Source organism: Microcaecilia unicolor, chromosome 11, assembly GCF_901765095.1.
Source record: "Microcaecilia unicolor chromosome 11, aMicUni1.1, whole genome shotgun sequence".
NCBI classification, from domain to species: Eukaryota; Metazoa; Chordata; class Amphibia; order Gymnophiona; family Siphonopidae; genus Microcaecilia; species Microcaecilia unicolor.
Genome location: NC_044041.1, coordinates 28,058,569 through 28,084,595, shown reverse-complemented (window position 1 = coordinate 28,084,595; position 26,027 = coordinate 28,058,569). Strand labels below are relative to the sequence as shown.

At 45.7% G+C, this 26,027-nt stretch overlaps 1 protein-coding gene across 3 annotated transcripts in view; it reads left to right on the top strand.

Moving 5' to 3' along the window:
* MYO1H (myosin IH) overlaps positions 1 to 26,027 on the top strand; it is a 97,775-nt gene that overhangs the window by 46,527 nt on the left and 25,221 nt on the right. For 2 of the 3 annotated variants that reach the window (XM_030219579.1, XM_030219578.1), the window contains exons 16-23: positions 1,756 to 1,802; positions 3,618 to 3,698; positions 3,827 to 3,932; positions 10,361 to 10,478; positions 14,749 to 14,862; positions 18,038 to 18,114; positions 20,459 to 20,527; positions 22,972 to 23,077. In XM_030219579.1, coding sequence (XP_030075439.1) covers positions 1,756 to 1,802; positions 3,618 to 3,698; positions 3,827 to 3,932; positions 10,361 to 10,478; positions 14,749 to 14,862; positions 18,038 to 18,114; positions 20,459 to 20,527; positions 22,972 to 23,077 — 718 coding nt within the window. The remainder of the gene's footprint in view (positions 1 to 1,755; positions 1,803 to 3,617; positions 3,699 to 3,826; positions 3,933 to 10,360; positions 10,479 to 14,748; positions 14,863 to 18,037; positions 18,115 to 20,458; positions 20,528 to 22,971; positions 23,078 to 26,027) is intronic. The other variant, XM_030219581.1, reaches the window with a different exon arrangement.

The following is a 26,027-nucleotide window of genomic DNA, read 5'->3' as shown; positions in this document are numbered from 1 at the left end:
AAATCACATTATTTTTTCTCCTTTACTAGTATAATATTTTCAATGATGTCTGTTTATATGCGCCATGGCTGGTGTAAGGGGTGTGGCTAATGTGGGTGCGGCTATAATAGGGGCGGTGCCATGTGTGGTGACCCCGCCCACAATGAGTACCGGCACCTTTTTTTCTACAAAAAAAGCACTGATAAAACTGCAGCGATAAATGAAACCAATAAATTTTTTATCTGTACAATCACCATCAAATGCTCTGCAGTCAGTCAATAGGACATCTGATGGGGACACCCTGTTTCGCAAAGCTGCATCAGGGGATAAATTCCTGTGTTCTGACCTCTGCTACTTCAAAATGGCAAACCAGCCGTCTATGGAACGCTCTCCCTAGACCTATCCGAGCAATCCATGACCACCTACCATTTAGAAAAGCACTAAAAGCCCATCTATTCAAACAAGCCTACCCAAAAGACCCAGATTAATCTCCTGAACCCATCTACCTTACATATACTGAAGAAAAAACGACATTGACCCAGACTCTATCTCCCACCTTACCCTCCTCTCTATCACCTGTCTCTACCTACCCATCCATCCTATTATTATGTTATACTTAATTTCCTACTCTACATAACAAAATTCTGTGTTACCTATTACTATGTAAGCCGCATTGCGCCTGCTTTTAGTGGGAAAGTGCGGGATACAAATGTAATAAATAAATAAATAACAGACGTGGGAAACCCCACCCTCAAAAATATCCAGTAGCTGCCAGACACCTTCCAACCAATCAGAAAAATCATCAAAAAACATTTTTAAAATGCTGCCCATTCAATACATACATTCAGATCAGCAGGTTTCACTGTTTTGAAAAAAAATGAATCCACCTTTGTTCACGTTGACATAAATATCGTCCAAAAGTCTCCTCTTCTGGTAGAATTTGGACATTTTTGTGATTTTCTAAGTTTCCAGCTCTGGTGATTTGTTTGATTGAATATCCAGGGTCCGCGCTGATCGCAGCATTTAGATAGGCTGCCTCCCATGGGCTGAATATTGGCCTCAGTATGATCTGATGGAAGTTAGAGAAAATTGAATAATTGATAGCACTGAGCATTCTATAATGGCGGTTCCTCGCGGAACTACTGTTATCAAACTTGCGCATAGCGCACCTCATCCCAGAGCCTAAATTTTGGTGGTCTTTCTTGAATCTACCCCATAATGCCTGCATTAACAAAAATGTCTGTGTGAAATGAATCGAAAAAAATGCATGAAAATTGGGAAGAGTTCAGAAACCCCCCAAACAAACCTGATTTTAAATTTATTTTTAATGTATTTATCTGTTTGCTGTGCACATCTCTATTAGACAGAAGGGAAGAATTAAAATGGAGAAATTCCCCTCCCCCATCCCTCACTGCAAATGAAGACTTGGGTGCCACAGCCCTAATGAAGTGTTTCCATTGAACTGGAAATGCACAGTGGCAGGAGGAAATTGCCGGACTGCCTTCCTGTGCTTCTACTAAATTTAAAATTTAGGGGAAGTGGAACACCCTTTTGATTGGCGGGACCAAAACAAGCCAATCCATACTCTGTTCTAAATCCTGTACCTGCTGATACTGCAGTGGCCCCAGTGACGCACCCCATTCCACTGCCTATATTCGGATGCACATAATTTTGTGTCAGTTTGCTCATAATTAAATAAGAACCCAACCCCTGCACTAACACATATAAGTAACATATTTCTTCCTCTCTCTCTTTGTGTCTCTTTTTTTGCATTAGGATTCCTGGAGAAAAACAATGACCTCCTATATCGAAATCTGAAGGAGGTAAAGAGTGATGCAGGACAGCACCCAATCTCCTTTTGAAATGGGGGGGGGGGGGGTTGAAAGGGTCGCCAGCAGAGGGGTCCAGGCCCAAATCTATGGGGGCCTAGGCCCTCGTGGCCCCAAAGCAGCTACGCCCCTGGTGGCCAACAGCTGACTCTGCCCCTGGAATGCTCCCAGGATAGCCAACTGAGTTTGGTGCTAATCACGATATTGAATGGCACTTAGGGCTCCTTTTACTAAGTGACGATAAGTCCAACATGGGTTTACTGCTCGCTATACAGAAAGTACCGCCGGGCTACCGCAGCAGCCCAGTGGTACTTCCCACCCCTAGTGTGCTGTCATTTCTGGTGCTACAAAAATGTATTTATGTTTGTTGCACAAGAGTGTACTCAGTGGTAATGGGGCAGTGCCACGTGCTGCCCGGTTATCACCAGGTTAACACGGGAGCCCTTACCGCCACCTCAGGTGGTAAGGGCTGCCCCCTGAAACGACTGCACAACAAGTGCTTTACTTGCTGCACAGCCATTTCCTGCAGGAAGGCAAGACTTCCCTTTTACCAGCTGCGGTATAAGGGGGCCTTGGCGCTCGTGTAAAACACGCGCTGACGCCAGCACCAGCCCCCTTTTGCCACAGCTTGGTAAAAGGGTCCCTTAGCCGGTTAAGTGCTGCTGAATATTAGCATCTAGCCCTGATCAAGCGATTTAACCGGTCAGCGGCCAGCTAAATTGCTTTGAATATCAGGCCCAAAGATATTAGCTAGTGGAGAGGTTGAATTCAAGGTAGTGGTGGTGGTGGTGGTGGGAGAAGGGGTACCTCAATTTTAAAAAGACTGGAGTTCAGATTTTTTTTTTTTTACATTGGTCAAGCAAAAAAGGCCATAGTAAAGGACTCAACAACCGAATCAAGCCTGACATGAAGCTCTTTGTTTTATATGCTAATTTTATACACAAGAGTATGTGTTTACTGCTAAGGAGAGAGATTCCACACACTGGGCTCCAGTGGGCCTGATGCTAGTCCTAGAACCTCTGCAAACCTGTAGGCATCAGTTGTAGTTTGGGAACTCACAAAGGCTGTGGAGAAGAAATGTAATCATAGAATTACATAAAGGAATCCTGTTCAGAAGGAATGGATCCTCAGAAGCTTAGCCGAGATTGGGTGGCAGAGCCGGTCGTGGGAGGCGGGGCTGGTGGTTGGGAGGCGGGGCTGGTGGTTGGGAGGCGGGGCTAGTGGTTGGGAGGCGGGGCTAGTGCTGGGCAGACTTCTACGATCTGTGCCCTGAAAATGGTAGATACAAATCAAGGTCAGGTATACACAAAAAGTAGCACATATGAGTTATCTTGTTGGGTAGACTGGATAGACCGTGCAGGTCTTTCTCTGTCATCATCTACTATGTAATTAACACATTTCAGTTAAGTACTGAGGTAAAGTTTATCACTTCTTGGTTTGCTCCTTACTGAATTTAAGTAACATAGAATTTAGAAATACTGCTATTTTTTTTATTTGTTTGTTATTTTCAGACATGTTTTTAAAAGTATGGTTTTGTTATAAGAAGGTTTTACTATGATTTTGCATGTTGTTACATGCCTTTTGTTTACTTTATGGGGGAAGAGGGGGCAATGGTACAGATACCATATTGGCAGTGGGGGGGGGGGGGGGGGGGGGGAGAGGAACCAAACAACATTTGGAGGGGGAGGGGGCGCTCTATCTCCTTGTCCACCCCAAACTTTGAGCATTTGGGAAAGCGTAGAGAAAGAATACAGTTTTATTATGATTTGTTAAGCTAATCTGTAATAGAATCTAATTGTTCTGCTTCAGGTATTGGTGAAATCTAAAAACTACATCATTAGAGACTGTTTCCATGCAAGTGAACTAGATAACCGGAAAAGACCTGAAACCGTAAGCAGAACGCATAGCACTTAGCTACAAGCCTGTCCGAGCATGGCTACCTACAATAAGAAGAAAATGTGCTTTCGGCCATTTCCAAATGTTTTAATTGCACCTCTTGCATGTATGTTTATCCCTAGGTCACTACTCAGTTCAAACACAGCTTGGCTAGCCTAATGGAAATTTTGAAGTCCAAGGAGCCTTCTTACATTCGATGTATCAAACCTAACGATGCCAAAGAATCTGGTAAAAGAAGAGGGATGTTCTTGAGAAAGCACCACATACTTCCATCCTTGAGCTAGCCTGTGCTGGTGATTCCCATCAATACAGCATGGACAGTCATAGGAAAAGGGACTCCCAGTCACTGCTGAAACGCAACACCTATGGCTGGGGTTCAGGTTACACATGGACCTAGCTCTTAAAGGAACCATGGGCTGCAGGCCCTAACCCTATCAAGAACTCTCATTACAATAGCCCATTGTGATAGGGATAAACATTTACAGAACCATTCCTTCTCCATCATCCCAGCAGAAGCTGCAGATGATGGCTCAGGGCACTGTAGCTTTAATGGAAGTTGGCTCCGGGTGAGCTGGAAGCCCGAAGGAGCCAGAGGAAACTGCTGGGCCAAAAAAAAACAGAGGAGCAATTCATTGTGGAGGAGTGGCCTAGTGGTTAGGGTGGTGGACTTTGGTCCTGGGGAACTGAGGAACTTCAGGCACAGGCAGCTCCTTGTGACTCTGGGCAAATCACTTAACCCTCCATTGCCCCATGTAAGCCGCATTGAGCCTGCCATGAGTGGGAAAGCGCAGGGTACAAATGTAACAAAAATAAAATAGATACTATTGGAGATTCTACATGGAATGTTGCTACTATTGGAGATTCTACATGGAATGTTGCTATTCCACTAGCAACATTCCATGAAGGAAGGCTGCGCAGGCTTCTGTTTCTGTGAGTCTGACGTCGTGCACATACGTGCAGGACGTCAGACTCACAGAAGCAGAAGCCTGCGCGGCCACATTGGTGGAATAGCAACATTCCATGTAGAATCTCAAATAGTAGCAACAGTGGAGGAGTGGCCTAGTGGTTAGGGTGGTGGACTTTGGTCCTGGGGAACTGAGGAACCGAGTTGGATTCCCACTTCAGGCACAGGCAGCTCCTTGTGACTCTGGGCAAGTCACTTGAGCCTGCCAAGAGTGGGAAAGCGCGGGGTACAAATGTAACATAAATAAATAAATTTACTTATCTTTGCCCAGTTACAGCCTGAGTTTCCTCAGAATACCTCTGAGGGCCTGATTCACTACAGTGACTTTTCTCGTTGTGTTTATGGGGGGAGGTGGGGGGAAACTTAGTAAATCAAGCCCTGAGTATTCTTGCTCCTGGGGTTGGAAAAATCACTAGATGCATCAGAGCTAGCAATAACAATTTGTCAGTGTATTAGCAGAAAACTGGTTTGAGGGGTGAGAGCCTGATGAATTTTTAAAAAGTTATATTTTTAAAGATTCAGATTTCTGTCCCTCCTTATCCCCTGGCCCCTGTCAAGGGGAATTAAAACTATATTTTGATTTTGGGAAAAAAATTAAGTTAAAGCATTCTGCATAGCTGTTGCTGTGATTGGCTATTTACCAATAATCTGTTCCTGTCCATTAAATATGAGCGATCATCTTAGACTAAGATGGCTCCTTTATAACTTCTAGAAAGTTGGCATATGCTTTATCATACTTCTATTTACAGAAAACTTCCAGTTTGATTGCTTCTAATTTTATAACCCTAGAAAAATCAAGAATGCCAAAGGAAACATTTCTACAAGATTCAGTTTCCTATACTATACAATCCTTTGGTTCCATATCACACATTTATTTTCCAACTGTAAATTGTGAATGTCCTAACTTCAATGTCTCTTTTCTGACCTTGGTGACTCATACAAAAAAAATTGAAATTTAATACTACTACTACTACTTAACATTTATAAAGCGCTACCAGGGTTACGCAGCGCTGTACAATTTCACAAAGAAGGACAGTCCCTGCTCAAAGGAGCTTACAATCTAAAGGACAAAAATGTGCAATCAATCAATTTGGGGCAGTCTAGATTTCTTGAATAGGGGTATAATGGTTAGATGCCGAAAGCGACATTGAAGAGATGGGCTTTGAGCAAGGATTTGAAGATGGGCAGGGAGGGGGCCTGGCGTATGGGCTCAGGGAGTTTATTCCAAGCATGGGGTGAGGCGAGGCAGAAAGGGCGGAGCCTGGAGTTGGCGGTGGTGGAGAAGGGTACTGAGAGGAGGGATTTGTCCTGTGAGCAGAGGTTTCGGGTAGGGGCGTAAGGGGAGATGAGGGTAGAGAGGTAATGAGGGGCTGCAGATTGGGTGCATTTGTAGGTTAGTAAGTTTGATTCAAAAGTCCCTAATGTTGAAACTACCATTTTTTTGTGTGGTAGAATGGAAACCCGTTTTCCAGGGCACTTCCTGAAAAATAGGCTGACTATTATTCAACCACTGCAGTCCAGAATTTAGGATTCTTGCACTGGAGGTGGTGACCAGGTTCCGGACACCAGTGGGAGGGCTCCAGCAAAGTTAAAAATCCCAAGGCTATTACGAGTACAGTTTCTCAGCAAAAAGTCTCCACACAAACAGAGTTGTTCCAAAAGTAAATTTTACTGAAGACAAAAATAGTTCTTCAAAGTTGCAGCAAAATAAAAATCAGAAAGACACAGTTCCTTATTCTGTTTAAGCAGAGTGTCAGGATTAATTGGACATTCACTAGGTCCTTCCAGCTTCTTTGTTTTTCTAATTACCCTGATTGGAAACCTGAAATTATCTTCTCCTACTCTTGCTGGTTTTCACAATACCTGGTTGATATTCTCAGCCTCCTCCGTTAGGGAAAGTAATCTTTTGGAGAATTGTTTTTGTACAAAATAACAAAATTGAGATTTTATTCACCATAAAATGGACAAGTAACCCCTTAGAAAACAATGATGAAAAACTAGAAAGCTCTGGAAAACATATAGAAAAAATGTTTTTGAAAGATATTGTGGTTTTTTATTACATTTTTTATTATTACTTTTTTTTACTTTTTGTTTTTAAAGGATGAAAACACCTCATCAAAACTTTATATCTATAACCAGTAAAAAAGTAATCATACGGTCTTTGCCAGAGCCGGTGGTTGGGAGGAGGGGCTGGTGGTTGGGAGGCGGGGATAGTGCTGGGCAGACTTATACGGTCTGTGCCAGAGCCGGTGGTGGGAAGCGGGACTGGTGGTTGGGAGGCGGGGATAGTGCTGGACAGACTTGTACAGTCTGTGCCAGAGCCGGTGGTTGGGAGGCAGGGCTGGTGGTGGGGAGGTGAGGATAGTGCTGGGCAGACTTATACGGTCTGTGCCAGAGACGGTGGTTGGGAGGAGGGGCTGGTGGTTGGAAGGTGAGGATAGTGCTGGGCAGACTTATACGGTCTGTGCCAGAGCCGGTGGTTGGGAGGAGGGGCTGGTGGTTGGGAGGTGAGGATAGTGCTGGGCAGACTTATACGGTCTGTGCCAGAGCCGGTGGTTGGGAGGAGGGGCTGGTGGTTGGGAGGTGAGGATAGTGCTGGGCAGACTTATACGGTCTGTGCCAGAGCCGGTGGTTGGGAGGAGGGGCTGGTGGTTGGAAGGTGAGGATAGTGCTGGGCAGACTTATACGGTCTGTGCCAGAGCCGGTGGTTGGGAGGAGGGGCTGGTGGTTGGGAGGTGAGGATAGTGCTGGGCAGACTTATACGGTCTGTGCCAGAGCCGGTGGTTGGGAGGAGGGGCTGGTGGTTGGGAGGCGGGGATAGTGCTGGACAGACTTGTACGGTCTGTGCCAGAGCTGGTGGTTGGGAGGCAGGGCTGGTGGTTGGGAGGTGAGGATAATGCTGGGCAGACTTATACGGTCTGTGCCCTTAAGAGCACAGGTACAAATCAAAGTAGGGTATACACAAAAAGCAGCAAATATGAGTTATCTTGTTGGGCAGACTGGATGGACCGTGCAGGTCTTTTTCTGCCGTCATCTACTATGTTACTATCCACCTTATAATTGAAAGAGAAAAACGCCTAGATTTCGACCCAAATCGGGAGATAGACGTTTATCTCACAAAAACGAATAAATCAGTATAATGGAAAGCCGATTTTGGATGTTTTCAACTGCATTCCATCGCGGAAGCGTACAAAGTTGACGGGGGCGTGTCGGAGGCGTGGCGAAGGTGGAACTGGGGTGTGGTTATTGGCCGAGGAGAGATGGGCACCTTTCGCCGATAATGGAAAAAAAGTATGCGTTTGTAGCTAGAATTTAGGGCACTTTTCCTGGACCCTGTTTTTTCACGAATAAGGCCCCAAAAAGTGCCCTAAATGACCAGATTACCCCCAGAGGGAATCAGGGATGACCTCCCCTGACTCCCCCAGTGGTCACTAACCCCCTCCCACCACAAAAAATGATGTTTCACAACTTTTTATTTTCACCCTCAAATGTCATACCCACCTCCCTGGCAGCAGTATGCAGGTCCCTGGAGCAGTTGTTAGGGGGTGCAGTGGACTTCAGGAAGGTGGACCCAGGCCCATCCCCCCCTACCTGTTACAATTGTGCTGCTTAATGCTTAGTCGTCCAACCCCCCCAAACCCACTGTACCCACATGTAGGTGCCCCCCTTCACCCCTTAGGGCTATAGTAATGGTGTAGACTTGTGGGCAGTGGGTTTTGAGGGGGATTTGGGGGGCTCAACACACAAGGGAAGGGTGCTATGCACCTGGGAGCTCTTTTACCTTTTTTTTTTGTTTTTGTCAAAGTGCCCCCTAGGGTGCCCGGTTGGTGTCCTGGCATGTGAGGGGGACCAGTGCACTACGAATCCTGGCCCCTCCCACGAACAAATGCCTTGGATTTATTCGTTTTTGAGCTGGGCGCTTTCATTTTCCATTATCGCTGAAAAACAAAAACGCCCAGCTCACAAATTGTCGAATAAAACATGGACGTCTATTTTTTTTGAAAATACGGTTCGGTCCGCCCCTTCACGGACCCGTTCTCGGAGATAAACGCCCATGGAGATAGACGTTTTCGTTCAATTATGCCCCTCCAAGTATACATCAGCAAAACCTCCAAAATCAGTCTGTTGCTTTAATCATATAAAAAAAAAAATTAAACATCTGTGCGTTAATCAATGAAAGGCACACTTAGCTTTGTAGTAGTTTCTTTCCACCGCAAAATGGTAGATAGCAGAAGTGCTTTTCTATACTGTAAATTTCACAGCATTGTAGCAGTGCTGCGACTCAGTGTGCTGCGGCGGCCAAAAAAGCACACAGAATGTTGAGTATAATTAGGAAAGGGATGGAAAACAAACACAAGGATGTTATAATGCCGTTGTATCGCTCCATGGTGTGACTGCACCTTGAATATTGTGTCCAAGTCTGGTCGCCGCATCTCAAAAAAGATATAAAGGAATTGGAGAAGGTGCAGAGAAGGGCGATGAAAATGATAAAAGGGATGGAACGACTTCCCTATGAGGAAAGGCTAAGAAGGTTAGGGCTCTTCAGCTTGGAGAAAAAGCGGCTGAGGGGTGATATGATAGAAGTCTACAAGATAATGAGCGGAGTAGAGCGGACAGATGTGAAGCGTTTGTTTACACTTTCAAACAATAATAGAACCAGGGGACACAAGATGAAGCTAGAATATGGTAGATTTAAAACAAATAGAAAGTTTTTCTTTACTCAGCTTGTAGTTGGACTCTGGAACTCATTGCTGGAGAATGTGGTGGCAGCGGCTGGCCTTACGGAGTTTAAGGAGGGTTTGGACAGATTCTTGAAGGAAAAGTCTATTGAACATTATTAATTTTTTTTTTTTGGGGGGGGGGGGGGGGTTGCCAGGTTCTTGAAGCCTGGATTGGCCGCTGTCAGAGACAGGATGCTGGACTTGATGGACTCTTGGTCTTTTCCCAGTATGGCGGTGCTTATGTGCTTATGACTCTCACCACATCGTAATAGACCAAATCTTTAGAGAGTTTGGAGCAATGCTGCGGCTCTCAACACAGTATAGGTCCAGACAAGATGGCTTCGGTCCTCACAGGGACCCGTTTCACAATGACCTCTGCTGGAGACCTTACCGTACCAGTGCTGCTGCCGTATGGAAAGGCTCTTTCTTTTTGCTCCAACGCTGTGAAATTTACAGTATGGAAAAGCACTTCTGCTATCTACTATTTTGTTGTGGAAAGAACTACTACAAAGCTAGGTGTGTCTTTGATTGATTAACACACAGATGTGTAATTTTCTTTTGGCACTGTTTTTGTAGTCAGACCCCTTCTCGAACCCAATCCAGCCAGTTAAGAATGCAAACAGCACTCTCTCAATGGAAAGAAAAGGCCTGACTCCTCCTGGACCTAGGAAGGCCACAGCACCCCACTGCCTCTTCTCTTTGTGACTCAGTGAGCCACCTACATAGTTTTAGGATAAGGGACCCACTCTGAGGGAATGGGCAATATCAAACACTCGCAAATAACTCTACACTTGTGGTTGCTCTCCAAACTAGAAGTTACCCCATTCTATCCTACAGTAAAGGCCTAGATAGCTTTACATGGATTTTAAATTATGATTTCATTGTATATGGCATTCTGGATTTTGTAGTCCTGCAGGTCTGGATGCTACATTGTATATTTACTCATTTTTTTGCTAACACATCCATCCTAGGAAAGTTCGATGATGTTCTTGTTCGGCATCAGGTGAAATACTTGGGCTTGATGGAACACCTGCGAGTGAGGCGGGCAGGATTTGCCTACCGTCGAAAGTACGAAGTTTTCTTAGACAGGTAAATCTGACTGATTTTATAAAGCTCCCATGGGCGAGCAGCATGCAATGAATTACTTATAGGCCTAGGTCTGAAGTTAGACACGTTATTCTTTCTTTGACTCATCTCCACTGCCGTTCTCCATATGCATATTTGATTCCTACCCAGATGCAATATAGCAAACAGCGGTAGGGCAGGATCATTATAGTTAATAGCAAAGTAAGAATAGCAGGGATGGCAAATTATTGAATTAACCCTTTGAACTATAGTATAGGTTTGGAAGAGTAGCCTAGTAGATCAGCAGGGTGAGAACCAGGAAAGCCAGGGTTCATAGAGGGTCAAAGCAATATAGAAAAATAGAAACAGAGAAAAATGTAAGCAGATAAAGACCATTTGGCCTACCAAGTCTGTCCATCCATGCCATCTACTCTCCCTATCACTCCTCTAGAGATCCTATGTACTTGTCTCATGCTCTCTTGAATTCAGATACTGTTTTTGTGTCCACCACTTCCACCGAGAGGCTGTTCCACAATTCACCACCCTTTCAATGAAGAAGTATATCCTCAGGTTACTTCTGAGTTTATCCCCTTTCACCTTCATCCTATGCCCCTTCATTCCAGAGCTTCCTTTCAATTGAAAGAGACTCACCTCCTGTGCATTTATGCTGCATACTGTAAGTAGTTAAATGTCTCTATCATATCTCCCCTCTCCCGCCTTTCTTCCAAAGTATACATACTGAGATCTTTAAGTCTATTCCCCCTACGCTTTAGTAGTCACCCCAGGATTGACTCCATCCTGTTTATATCTTTTGAAGGAGCGGTCTCCAGAATTGTACACAATATTCTAAATGAGGTCTCACCAGAGGCATTATCACCTCCTTTTTCCTTCTGCTCTTTTGTCTTCCTATGCACCCAAGCATCCTTCTAGCTTTCGCCGTCATCTTTTCTACTTGTTTGGCCACCTTAAGATCATCATATATGATCACTCCCAAGTCCTGCTCCTCTTTCGGGCACAAAAGTTCTTTACCCCCTAAACTGTACCGTTCCAGTCGGGGTTTTGCAGCCAAAATGCATGACCCTATTAAATCTAAGCTGCCAAATTCCAGACTATTCCTCTAGGTTTGGAAAGTCCTTCCTCATGTTATCCACACTATCAGGGGTGTCTATCTTATTGCAGATTTTGGTATCATCTGTGTCACGAAATGCCTAGCCACCTGCCTGGGACTACCCCGCTGCCACTTAGAGGGTCTGTCCCCAGCACAGCTCAGGTCTGCCTGCATCTGCCACTTGTGCTCCACACTAGCAACCTCTTCCCACCGACTGGGTCTCAACCGCATCTGGGTGAGTCTCCCACTCTCAAGTTATTCCCAGTGATTTCTAGGTTACTGGAGGCCACACTCCTAGTGGTACCATAGTTCCAAGAATGTGCTTACAGACCCAACAAACAAACCATCAGGATTCTTTATCAGTCCAGACAAGCAGAGGCAATAAACTGAATAGTGCTTATTGTCTGAAAAAATTGAACAGTGAAACAGAAAAAGTGCAATCAGCAGAACAATAACAGGTAACTGAAATATTGATCAATTATGACACTAACAAGATTTGTATACTATCTTAAGTAGTACTTGGGAAGAACAGGACATATAACTGTTCACAGAGCCTCAGCAAAGAAATCCTACTCTCTTTTCTTCCTGACTAAGACTGGGGCAAGAGCCAGTGCATTCCAAATGAAATTGAGCTCCTTGGCCAATCAGAGTCCAGAACAGTATTTTTTTTTAACTGACATATCACTGCAGGTCTTTTCTCTGTAACAGCTTTAAGCATAAACATGCACCACCTGCTGGCTAAACTAGAGAAATACACTTCAAGGATTAATTAAGGCAGTTTTACAGGTTTAAAAAACCCACTGATCTGTCACAATCCACAAAGAGGCTAACCTTACCAGAGAGCCCTTCAGCAATATTGCTTACAGAAATATTAGAACCGGCTCAAGAACCAAACCTTGTGGCACACCACTGGTAACAACCTTTTTCTCCGAAATGAGCTCCATTTACCATTACCTTCTGTCGTCTTCCATTCAACTAGTTCCTAACCTGCACAGTCGCTTTATGGGTCCATACTGAGGGCACTCAGTTTATTTGTTAGTTGTCTGTACAAAACCCTGTCAAAGGCTTTGCTAAAATCTAAATACACCACTGTCCGTTGATCCAACTCTTTGGTAACCCTACTACTTATCATTTCTATAGCGCTACTAGACGTACGCAGCGCTGTACACTTGAACATGAAGAGACAGTCGCTGCTCGACAGAGCTTACAATCTAATTAGGACAGACAAACAGGACAAATAAGAGATAAGGGAATATTAAACCTAGTCAAAGAACTTAATCAGATTTGTCTGACAAGACCTGCCTCTAGTGAAATCATATTACCTTGAATCTTGTAATCCATTGGATTCCAGAAGCTTTACTATTCTCTGTTATAAAAGTGTTTCCATTAATTTGTTTACCATGGAAGTCAGACTCACCGGCCTGTAGTTCCCAACCTCTTCCTCTATCTTATCTACTGTACCTGAATGAATAAGAACATAGATCATAAGAGTAGCCATACTGGGTCAGACCAATGGTCCATCTAGCCCAGTACCCTGTTTTCCAAACAGTGGCCACCAGTGAACTAATGGGCTGTGTTCGCTAGTGCGGCTTAGTAAACAGTAGGGAAAGTAACGTGAGTAACATAGTAGATGACGGCAGATAAAGACCTGTGTGGTCCATCCAGTCTGTCCAACAAGATAAACTCATTACATAAGGTATGATGTGATTCTTCATATGTATACCTGATCTTGATTTGTCCTTGCCATTTTCAGAGCATAGACCATAGAAGTCTGCCCGGCACTGTCCTTTCCTAAAACTTGTGAAGTTGTCATTGAAGCCCCTGAAAAGCTCCACTCAAGCCCATCCAAATTTATTTAGCCACGATCAGGGTGTAGACCATAGAAGTCTGCCCAGCACTAGTTTTGCTTCCCAATTACCAGCGTTGCCACTCAATCTTCGCTAAGATTCCGTAGATCCATTCCTTCTAAACAGGATTCCTTTGTGTTTTTCCCACACTTGTTTGAATTCCATTACCGTTTTCATCTCCACCACCTTCCAAGGGAGGGCATTCCACCCTTTCTGTGAAAAAATTCGTCCTGATGTTACTCCTGAGTCTGCCCCCCTTCAACCTCAATTCATGTCCTCTAGCTCTACCGCCTTCCCGTCTCTGGAAGAGGTTTGTTTGCGGATTAATACCTTTCAAATATTTGAACGTCTGTATCATGTCACTCCTGTTTCTCCTTTCCTTCAAGGTATACATATTCAGGTCAGCAAATCTCTCCTTGTACGGTATGCAATGCAAATCCCATACCATTTTTGTAGCTTTTCTTTGCACCACTTCCAGTCTTTTTATATCTTTAGCAAGATATGGCCTCCAAAACTGAACACAATATTCCAAGTGGGGCCTCACCAACGAATTGTAGAGGGGCATCAACACCTCCTTTCTTCTGCTGGTTGTACCCCTCTCTTTGCAGCCTAGCATCCTTCTGGCCACGGCCATCGCCTTGTCAACATTGTTTCTTCACCTTCATATCCTGTGACACCAACACCCCAAGGTCTCTCTCTTGAGTCGAGCTTACTAATTTCTCCCCTCCTTTTGGTATCTCTCTTTTGGGGTGGGAGGGAGGGGGATCTGGATTGCAGAGGTGGGAGGAAGGAATCAAAGGGAGTGAGGGAACCTGCTTCAACTTTCCAGGTCCCAGCTGGGGCCAACATAAGTGTCTGGTAGCAAGACCATGCCAGCCTGGCCCTGGAAATTCAATGCTGATGGCCAGACAAGGCCCGAGATAGAATATTTGGGGTTAATTCTGCTCACAGTGGTCAGTGCTTAAAAGAACATTGACCCCCCACCAGCTGCATACTGACCGGAAATTTTTCCAATTAAAGGTGGTATTCACTGATTGTCCTTAGGAGCTGCAAGCAAGTCAGCTTTTCAAGATACCTCTATTGAATATGCATGTGATAGATCCACATGCATATGACTGCTAATTTATGCACATCTATCTCATGAATATTTAGGGTTATCCTGAAAACCTGACTCATTTGTAACCCTCGAGACAGGAAGTGAGTACCACTGCAGAATTCTTTTATCACTTCAAAATTTCTTTCCAATTCATTTTCCTGTATGTTACGGATATTTAATTTTGTGTATGGGAATACATTTTATATTTATTCCAACAAAAGTGTTGCGTTTCTATAATTCTAGATACAAGTCCTTATGTCCGGATACGTGGCCTAAATGGCATGGTCCTGCCATAAAAGGTGTGGAGATACTAATGAAGTACCTCGGGTACAAACCCAATGAATATGAGCTCGGAAGGTAATCCATTTTCATTGTGGGTATCCTGAAAACCTGACTGACTGGGGGTCCCACAGGACAAGCGTGGAAGTTACTGTTCCGGGGCATGGATCTTACCAACAGTACTGGAATGTCTAACTTGCCGAGCTCAAATTTGAGAAGGCAAGTAATTAAATCCAAATTCAAATGCACACAGTCCCCACCTCCTGCTCAGCACCCAGGAATGGGAGGGGCAATTGTGTGGTCAGTAAGGAGGCAGTTCTATAAGTGGACGCCTCCATTTAGGTGCCCTGATGTTATAAGAACATAAGAATGTAAGAATAGACATAATGGGTCAGACCAATGGTCCATCTAGCCCAGTATCCTGCTTCCAGCAATGGCCAATACAGGTCACAAGTACCTTGCAGAACCCAATTAATAGCACCATTCTATGCTACCAATCCCAGGGCAAGCAGTGGCGTCCCCCATGTCCATCTCAATAACAGACTATGGACTTTTCCTCCAGGAACTTGTCCAAACCTTTTGTAAACCCAGATACGCTAACCGCTGTTACCACATCCTCCAGCAACGAGTTCCAGAGCTTAACTATTCTTTGAGTGAAAAATATTTCCTCCTGTTTGTTTTTAAAATATTTCCATGTTTTTGTATAATGGCATTGGGGCATCCAGTTTCCATTAGAAAATAGTATTATAATATGGCATCGGTGCATCTTATATTTATGCGCCCGTAGTATACCAGCCATATTGCGGTACCTAAATAAGCAAAGGTGTTCTTAAACCTACACTACCCAAATTGCAAAGGACTGAAATACAAAACAACTTATGCAGCCGGCTTCTCCTACATAAGCGCACAACTATGGAATGGGCTCCCAAAAGCTGTGAAAACAATCCACGACCACTTGAACTTCAGGAAATCACTAAAAACCAACCTCTTCAAAAAGGCCTACCCCAACGACCCCACGTAACCCTCTTCACCTACCAACACAGCATGACTATGATCGAACAGGACATCACGCAATCTTTATCCATTCTGACCCTCCACTTATACAACTTTGTATTTGCTATCCACTGACTGGGCAAATGCCTTTGACGGTACTATGGAAGCCACATTGAACCTGCAAATAGGTGGGAAAATGTGGGGTACAAATGCAATCAAACATATAAACGGCGAGTGACCGTACTCACTCGCAAATGCGCAGTAGAGACCTTCTCTGCCCCGCCCCCACGTCAATACGTGATGACGGGGGATGGAACACAGAGGGTCTGTACTGCGCATTGCTGAGGGAGGGACACCGCCGTCTAACGCTCCCCCCACCCGAGTCACCACCCACCTTCTACCCGGTCGGGCCCTCGCTCCACTATTGAAACAGCGAGGGTCCGGGAACGCAGCACTGAGCTCTGCTGAGCTGCCGACATCGCCCTTCCTTCTTCTTCTCTGCCTCTGTCCCGCCCTCGACGACGTTACGTCACACGAGGGCGGGACAGGCAGAGAAGAAGAACGAAGGCTGATGTCGGCAGCTCAGCAGAGCTCAGTGCTGCATTCCCGGACCCTCACTGTTTCAATAGCGGAGCGAGGGCCCGGCCGGGTGGAAGGTGGGTGGTGACGGCTCGGTGGGGGGGCACGAACTCGGAGGGGGAGGGGCAGTGGCGAACTCGGCGGTGGGGGCGGGCCTTTCAACCCCCCCTTCCTATAATAGCCCGTTTTTACGGGCTCAAAGTCTAGTAAATAAATAAATAACTTACAGCCCTGCCCAAGCCCCTCCCATGCTCTGCCCATGTGAACCACCCCCTTACATACACCCTTACAGAATAGTATTCTGGTAAAAGTGCCAGTATTCTATACATCTACACATGTAAGTGGCTTGTAAATGCAGGCGCACAGTTAAAGAATTGCCTTTCCCACGTGCATTGATTTAGTTCCTGCACCCTCTTGCAGCCTACTACCATTCTCAGGACCAGCCCCTGCAGCTTTCCTGGACTGCTTTGGAGAGATGAGATGGGGGAGCAGAAGAGGGGATGGAGGTCTCTGCTTGAAGGGAGGGAGAAGGAGAAAGATCAGGCAGGCAGAGATGGAAGATGTGGATTCAAGGGGCCTGGGAAGGAATTGGAGCCGTAGAGGGGTAAAGAAGAGTACACATCATGCCTACTGCTAGGAATGCAAACCATCAGCAGGTTACTGCCAATTATATTGCAAAATTTAAAGCTTATTTCAGTTCCTTAATTAAACCCATTGGTTGGCAGCTCTGCTCTAGCCCCACGTTTCCCATGTATGTCCAGGAGTTTAATACTGGAAAACTTGGCAGGTCTGTGTCCCCTTCTTGACTTTCCATGTAGAATCTCCAATAGTATCTATTTTATTTTTGTTACATTTGTACCCCATGCTTTCCCACTCATGGCAGGCTCAATGCAGCTTACATGGGGCAATGGAGGGTTAAGTGACTTGCCCAGAGTCACAATGAGCTGCCTGTGCCTGAAGTGGGAATTGAACTCAGTTCCTCAGGACCAAAGTCCACCACCCTAACCACTAGGCCACTCCTCCACTGTTGGTGCTATTTGAGATTCTACATGGAATGTTGCTATTCCACCAATGTGGCCGCACAGGCTTCTGCTTCTGTGAGTCTGACATCCTGAAGGACGTCAGACTCACAGAAACAGAAGCCTGCGCAGCCTTCTACATGGAATGTTGCTAGTGGAATAGCAACATTCCATGTAGAATCTCCAATAGTATCTATTTTATTTTTGTTACATTTGTACCCTGCTCTTTCCCACTCATGGCAGGCTCAGTGCGGCTTACATGGGGCAATGGAGGGTTAAGTGACTTGCCCAGAGTCACAATGAGCTGCCTGTGCCTGAAGTGGGAATTGAACTCAGTTCCTCAGGACGAAAGTCCACCACCCTAACCACTAGGCCACTCCTCCACTCCTGGGCACTCCTCATTCTCTGTCTCTATAGCATCAGCTTCTTTGTAATTCTGCAGATGCAATAGGGACAGGAAAATGACAACAGCTAAAGCCCGGAAGGCCTACGCAGCCTGCCCATCCCTACTTCAGTACTACAAAGCCTACCCAACTTGATGCTCATCAACAAACCCTGTCCTGATTAAATTTTTTTTTTTTCACACAATCTTGGTTTCTCTTTTCAAACTGTCTTCCTTAACCATTTTAAAGTCCACCGTGTGTTGTTTTTTTTACTTCCAGAACAAAATTGTTTATCCGTTTCCCGCGGACGCTGTTTGCCATAGTGGATGCATTTGAAATAAGGAAGCATCAACTAGGTATAGTCCATGTGGTTTCTCATTCCTCAACACTATTATTGTTATTATTATTTTTATTGCTTTATTATTCTGTGTTAGTGAAGTAGAATACAAAATATCAAATCAGTTACAACTTCAACACACAAGTACATTTTAACAATCTTCACCCCAAAAAGGTGATGGTGCAAAGGTTTAATATGTTTCTTCAGCCAGCTGCACCGTGCAGAACTCTGTATGTCCCCAAATAAAGCATCTAACCAGCACATTCTCATCTCAGGGGAGCCCCCGGCAGACCCATGGCAGAGGCCTGGCGCTGCAGACATCTCTCTCTCCCGTTGGGTACACGCTGCCATCTGGGACATTCCTTCAGTTTTGCAATTGCCTTACCGGTTCCACATAATCAGTATCCAAGCTCTCCTCAGGCGCAACCTGCAAAGCCTCTAATTTATTTTTAATCTGGTAAAGCTGGCCCTCTCCTGTGAAGACCAGGGCAAAGGGGAACTGCCACTGATAGTGAACTCCCTCTGCTCGAAGCTTTGCCGGGAGGAAGTGCAATTCCCCCCCATCTCCAGAGAGTGGCTGCTGCCACATCGTGGTAGAGAGAAAGTTCAGAGGTATCCCAGACCACTTTATCTCTGGCCCGTGCAGCTTTCAGTACAGCCTTCTTTATCTTGTAATGCTGGAAGAAGGCCACTATATATCGTGGTGTATTTGGGAGTGCCTTACCCAAGGACCGATGAGACTGCACAATCTCTGCTCTCTCTGGGGACATAACCTCCCTCTGCTCCGAAAGGAGGAAGCTGGCATGTCTCTGGAAGACTTGCTCACTGTTTACATACTCCGGTAATTCCAGGAGCTCTCGGATACGGAGATTATCCCGATGTGATCTGTTTTCCAGGCCCTCCAATTTTAGGGCCAAGTCGTGTGCAAAATTCTTTGATTCCTCCACCTGCTGCCTCAGTATGATCTTCTATTCACTGGTCAGTTTTATCCAGATGCAGGCCTAGTTCTACCATCTCTTTTCGGAGGTCCACCCCCAGGGTGGTTAAGTATGATATGGACTGCCTTGACATCATCTTTGGTCTCCCTCAGCCATAGTCCGATTTCCCCAGTAGAATACAATGAGCTATCTTCAGCATGGACCCAGGGCTCTAGCTGTGCTGTAGCTGTCACATCTGCAGGAGAAACCACTGCCATGTGGGATGGATCAGACTGCAAGGCCTGCAAGTAGAACGCTTCAGCAATATAATGTTAATTAATAACATAAGATTAGCCATACTGGTTCAGTAGCCTGTTTCCAGCAATGGCCAATCCAGGTCACAAGAACCTGGCAGAAACCCGCCATTGCATGTAAATGCAAGGGGGCGTATGCATGGGAGAAGCATGGGGAGTGCAATGGGAATGTAACTCTACAGTCTACTGTAAGATACATGGGCACCTGCTGTATTTACATGCCCGCAAAAATCCAAGGGAACGGTACAATTTAGGGGGGGGGGGGGAAGAACTTTTGTGCACGAAAGAGGAGTGGAACTTGGGTGTGATTCTATGTGATGATCTTAAGGTAGCCAAACAGGTAGGAAAGGTGATGGCGAAAGCTAGAAAGATGCTTGGGTGCATAGGAAGAGCAATGGCCTTGATGCAGCATAGCGAAACATGTCATGTTGGTGTGGGTCTGAGACAGTGAAATATCTACATAACTGATTAAGATAAGTGATTTGAAGAAATTTATTTAAGGATATTCATTAAAGATTGTTGATGGCATTGGAGCCGACTCTGTGGGTGCTGTGGGTGCTTGAGCACCCCCAATATTGAGAAAATTCCTTGTATGTGTCCAGGGAGGGGTTATTTTCATTGGGCTTAGCACCCCCAATAATTTTGAAAAGTTGGCTCCTATGGTTGATGGAGTAGTAGTAGTAGCTCAAGGTGAGTTACATTCAGGTACACTGGGTATGTCTGTCCCTGGAGGGCTCACAATCTAATTTTGTACCTGAGACAATGGAGGTTAACGTGACTTGCTCAAGATCACAAGGAGCAGCAGTGTTTCCTGACATACAAGGGCTTCCCATCCTTAACCTGAAGCGTTTATTCTCTGTTTCACCTGTACTGGCTTCCACATTGACACACGTATCATTGTACACAGATTGTGGTTTAAATGGTTGTTCTTACAGTGAGGTAAATGTGCAAGTCTATACTGTTTCTTGTTACACCATCTATGCAGTTAATTTAGTAGATTTTCTGTACTGATTTTTCAAAAAACAAAAATCAATAAAAAATTTAAAATACGAAAAAAAAAAAAAACCCCCCAAAAGAAATGAAAACAAATCCAGGGCACTGTGTCACCCTTACTGATGTCTTATATTTGCAGTTTCCAAAATTCAAGCCAAACATAAAGGCTGCCTAGGGCACCGGGAATTTCAGAAAAAGAAGAAAGCAGGTAGGTGTACAAGATGCAGTTAGTAGCCTATTATTTTTATGATGATAATTGTGTATAGTACATACTAGAGGTGTTCAGCATTGTTCAGACATAATAGACAATCTAGTTAAAATGCAAGGACATGAAGTGAAAAACATTTTACGAGAACAGTGTGGTGCAAAGGAGGTTTCAGATGAAGCTATAAATACAGTAGAGTCTCGATTATCTGATCTTCGCTTTGTCAACCATCTGGCATATCCAACAGGTCCCCCCCTCCCTGGTGATGTCATCATATTAATTCTATTAAAAAATCTTTGTTTTAGAACAAGCACAGTAATTATGTTCTAGCGCTCCAATCTGGAACTCTGTGCCTTTGTTTATGTATTGTTTGAGGGGTTACCATTGTTTTCCATATTTTCCGACTTTTCACTTATCCGACAAAAGGTCAGTCCGGTTTACGTCGGATAATCAAGACTGTGCTGTATTTGAAGGGAGCTCTGGTAATGGTTGTTATTACTGCTCAGTCTACTGTTACATTTTTGGCACGTAAGATGTAGAATAAGTGGGTATTTGAGGTGTATCATAATTAGGGGCGTGCATTTCCAAATCTTTCATGTTTGTTATATTGTTTCCTGGGTCATTTAAAGTAATTTTAGTTTCCTTTTTTTTTTTTGTTACGGGAGCAACATTGTTGGTAGTGCGCCCTCTTTTGGAAAGAGTGTACCCACTTTCGAAAAAGTATGCACTTTCAATAAACAGTGCGCCTTCCTGTGGAAGAGTAGATATTTCTCGTGTCTTTTCAAACAAATGCGTATCCTTGCTGTTCTTGCCAGTGGCGTACCAAGGGGGGGGGGGCAGTGGGGGCGGTCCGCCCCAGGTGCACGCAGCTGGGGGGGTGCTGCATGCCTGTTGGTCCGAGTCCGCTCGTTCCCTCCCTGCTGCTCCCTCTGCGCGGAACAGGTTACTTCCTGTTCCGGGGCAGAGGGAGCAGCAGGGAGGGAACGAGCGGACTCGGAGCTAACAGGCGTGCGGCACCACCCCAGCAGGTAAAAATGCACCCGGGGGGGGGTCGCGCTGCACCCAGGGGGGGTGTAGGTTCGCCAGGGGGGGGGGCGCGCTGCACGCGGGGGGGGGGCACATCAGCGATCCGCCCCGGGTGTCAGCCAGGCTAGGAACGCCACTGGTTCTTGCAGCTATCATTGCAGACACATCCGATGGCTGAGATGACTCGTAAGCTTGCAACCATTCTGTTATAGGAAAATTTTGAATAGCTCAGTTTGTTCTCAGTCTGTGTATACCTGGTGTTCTTTACTCTATTGTAACTTCTCCATTTGGTTATATTTTGGATTTTTTTTTTTTGTAATCTGCTTTGGGTCTTGTTGGGAATTGATGGACTATAAATGACATATTACATTACATTATTTACCATTCTACAATGAATTGTTTAATCTATCTACGATCCTCAAGACACTGTTTATGGAGCAAACTCTGTAGCTAGGATCTATCATCAGATATTTTTGGAGTCAAGGTACAAATGTAGGCGCGACCCCTAAGTTAAGCTCTATAAACTGCGCCTAAGTTTAGGCGCGACTTATAGAATAGCACTCGGTGGGATTTTCTTTCGTTACCATATATAGAATTTATCCCATAGCGGTTAAGTGCTGGTCTACTAAACATTTATGCAGATGTAAATGTGGGAGCTTAGGATGAAGAAGTGCCCTGTAATTTGGAATAGATAAGACCAGATGCTCTTGAGTTGTAAGTGAACACACAGACATTCAGACGTACAACTACTTGTATTAATATAAATGACAATTTACTATTGCCTATGCTATTGACTGATCTACAAGTTGCTGATAGGAGAACCAGTGGCGTAGCCACAGGTGGGCTTAGGTGGGCCAGGGACCACCCATTTATGGCTCAGGCCCACCCAACAGTAGCACATGTTTAGTGGTAACTGATGGGAATCCAAAGCTCCACCAGCTGAAGATTTTCCCCTGATGGTAACGAAAACGCTACTCACCACGACACCGACACCTGCATATGCTCAGTTTTCAGTGCACGCCTGCTGCCAAGGTGGAAAGAAGCTTTTTCCCACCAGCTGAGATCATTTTTTTTGGGGGGTGGGGGTGGGGTAGAACACTTGGTGCCCACCCAATTCTTGCCTAGGCCCACCCAAAATCTGTTGTCTGGCTACACCCCTGAGAAGAACATGTATGGCTGATATGATCTTTTTCAACTCCCAAGCCTCCAAACCTTTAATGTAACATGAAAGCCTCTATGTTCTCAGTGGCTGAGTTTCTTCCCACACTCTTTACTAGTCTCTCACTTTTCTGTACCGTTTAGTAAGTAGATAACCCATGCACTGATTTTAAGGTAGCATAAAGGTGGTTAATAAATCCCAATAAATATGCAAGCCTAATAATAATCATGCAAATAAAAGCTGACTTTTCAATCTCTTACAGCTCTAAAAATTGAAGCAAGTTGGCGAGGTGTATTGGCAAGGAAAGAAGCTCAGAAGAGGACGTGGGCTGTGCAGACCATCAGAAAGTGGGGCTGTGCTTTCACTCAGTTTAGTTTTCACTGTTTGGGGCGGGGAGGGGGTGGAAGACCTGGGGAAACATGGGTGTCAATTATAGAATCAGAGCCCTCAGCTCTGTAGAATTCCAGAGGTTCCTGTGTGGTGGGATAGCGGGAGAGCCTCAACCTGCTGCAAAATAAAGCAAACAAAACATATTTTGGCTGGCTTAGGAGATGTTGAACACAGTCCCACAGAGATTTGTTCCTGTACATATATTTTTTACTCTTCTCCAAATATTTGCAAAATAGAGACAAAAGGAAGCGAGTATTAGCTAATATTTAGAGGAAGCTGACTAGGGTCCAGATCTCATTGGCTGCATCAACCATGCATCACATTCGATACTGCACAATAAGATGAAATACTGACACCATTGAAAAGGCAAAAAAAGTAGCAGAATAATTGACATTACCCTTGTTTTCCAACTCCAGTGCAGTTATCATATGTGACCTACTGTAATGTGCTTTTTTGAATAACTTATTCTCCTGATAGTTTATTGTCTTCCTTCCCAAACCCACTTCTCCTCTCCCTCCACTCTCTATCTCAGTTGATAACACCCTCACCCTCCCCATCTCATCTGCCCGCAACCTCGGAGTCATCTTCAACTCTTCCCTCTCCTTCTCTGCGCATATCCAGCAGATAGCCAAGACCTGTCGCTTCTTTCTCTATAACATCAGCAAAATTTGCCTTTTCCTCTCTGAGCACACCACCCGAACTCTCATCCACTCTCTCATTACCTCTCGCCTTGACTACTGCAACCTACTCCTCACTGGCCTCCCACTTAGCCATCTATCCCCCCTTCAATCCATTCAGAACTCTGCTGCACGTCTTATCTTCCATCTGGACCGTTATGCTCATATCACCCCTCTCCTCAAGTCACTTCACTGGCTCCCGATCAGGTACCGCATACAGTTCAAGCTTCTCCTACTAACCTACAAATGCACTCGATCTGCAGCCCTTCATCTCCCCTTACGTTCCTACCTGTAACCTCAGCTCACAGGATAAATCCCTCCTCTCAGTACCCTTCTCCACCACCGCCAACTCCAGGCTTCGCCCTTTCTGCCTCGCCTCACCCCATGCTTGGAATAAACTCCCTGAGCCCATACGCCAGGCCCCCTCCCTGCCCATCTTCAAATCCTTGCTCAAAGCCCACCTCTTCAATGTTGCTTTCGGCACCTAACCATTATACCTTTCAGGAAATCTAGACTGCCCCTATTTGACTGACTGTACATTTGTCCTTTAGATTGTAAGCTCCTTTGAGCAGGGACTGTCCTTCTTTGTTAAACTGTACAGTGCTGCGTAACCCTAGTAGCGCTTTAGAAATGTTAAGTAGTAGTAGTGATAGTGTTATGTCTTTGAGGGGCCAATTTACTAAGCTGCGGTAAAAGGGGGCCTGTGCTAGCGTCATTGGGTGTTTATGACGCACGCTGAGGCTCTCTTTTATTTATTTATGAACATTTATACCCCACTTTATTCCACATAAAGCAGACTCAAAGTGGCTTACAATGTACGGATGATTCAATTACAATTACATTAGGTAGGGTAAAAGGAACAGGGTAAGAGATAAAAGGGAAAGGGAAGAGAGTCACAGTGGATGTAAAAAAAATGCTGTGTGATAAGTGAACCACTTGCCACATGGCCATTTGGGGGGGGGGGGGGGAAGCACTTACCACTACCCTTTGAGGTGGCAGTAAGGGTTCCTGCGCCAACCCGGTAATAACCAGGCAGTGCGATTACCGCAGGGTAAGTACCAGTTGCTACAAAAAGAGAAAATAGTCTTGTAGTGCCGGAAATGGTGCATGCTGGGGGTGGGAACTACCGCTGGGCTCCTGCGGTAGTCCCAGATTGGCGCAGCTAGCCTGTTGCCACGCGTCAACCCTTTAGTAAAAGGGCCCCTGAGTTAAGTTGTCGGTCGCTGACAATAGAACATTTCTAGCAAGATCTTAAAGCAAAGAACGTTAAGGAGCCCTTCTTCTAAAATGGGTTAAGCACTTATCGCATAAATTAGCATACACTGTTAGTGCATGGCGGTGCTAAGTTTAACAAGCTGTCCCAGTCAGTACGTCACAAGTGGACATCCATCTCACATGTATTTCAGAACAGGATACAGCCTCTTCTAAAATACATGTGAGATGGACATCTATGTACGAGAAACATCCAGCACGAACTTCCATTTTACAAACTGAAATGCAGTAGCGTTCCTAGCCTGGATGGCACCCGGGGTGGATCGCCGATGCGCCCTCCCCCCCGGGTGTAGTGTCTCCCCCGCATGCGTGCGAAATGACACCTTCCCCCCCCCCCCCGGCGAAATGGCCCCCCCCTGGGTGCACGCCGCTGGGGGGGGGGGGGTCTGCCGCGGCACACGCCTGTGGGCTCCGACTTCGCTAACTTCGCTCGTTCGCTGCAGCTCCCTCTGCCCCGGAACAGGAAGTAACCTGTTCTGGAGCAGAGGGAGCTGCAGCAAACGAGTGAAGTTACCGAAGTCGGAGCCCACAGGCACGTGCCACGGCACCCCCCCCCCCCAGCGGCATGCACCCGGGGCAGACCGCCCCCCCTTGGTACGCCACTGCTGAAACGTCAAATTAGAAATGGAGCAAAATGGGGGACATGAACCTCTGTGTAGCAGCAGAGGAAAATCCATATTATAAAATGGCCAAACAGACATCCAGGTGAAGGAATAGCCTAAAGGTTCAAGTAACCGGCTGAGAGCCAGACAGTGGCGTTCCTAGGGTGGCTGACACCTGGGGCGGATCGCCGATGCGCCCCCCCCAGGTGCAGCATGACCCCCCCCCAGCGAAACGACGGACACCCCCCCCCCGGTGCATCTACCTGCTGGGGGGGGGGGGGGGTGCCGCGCATCTGTCGGCAACGCTCGTTCCCTGCTCCCTCTGCCCTGGAACGGGTTACTTCCTGTTCCGGGGCAGAGGGAGCAGGGAACGAGCA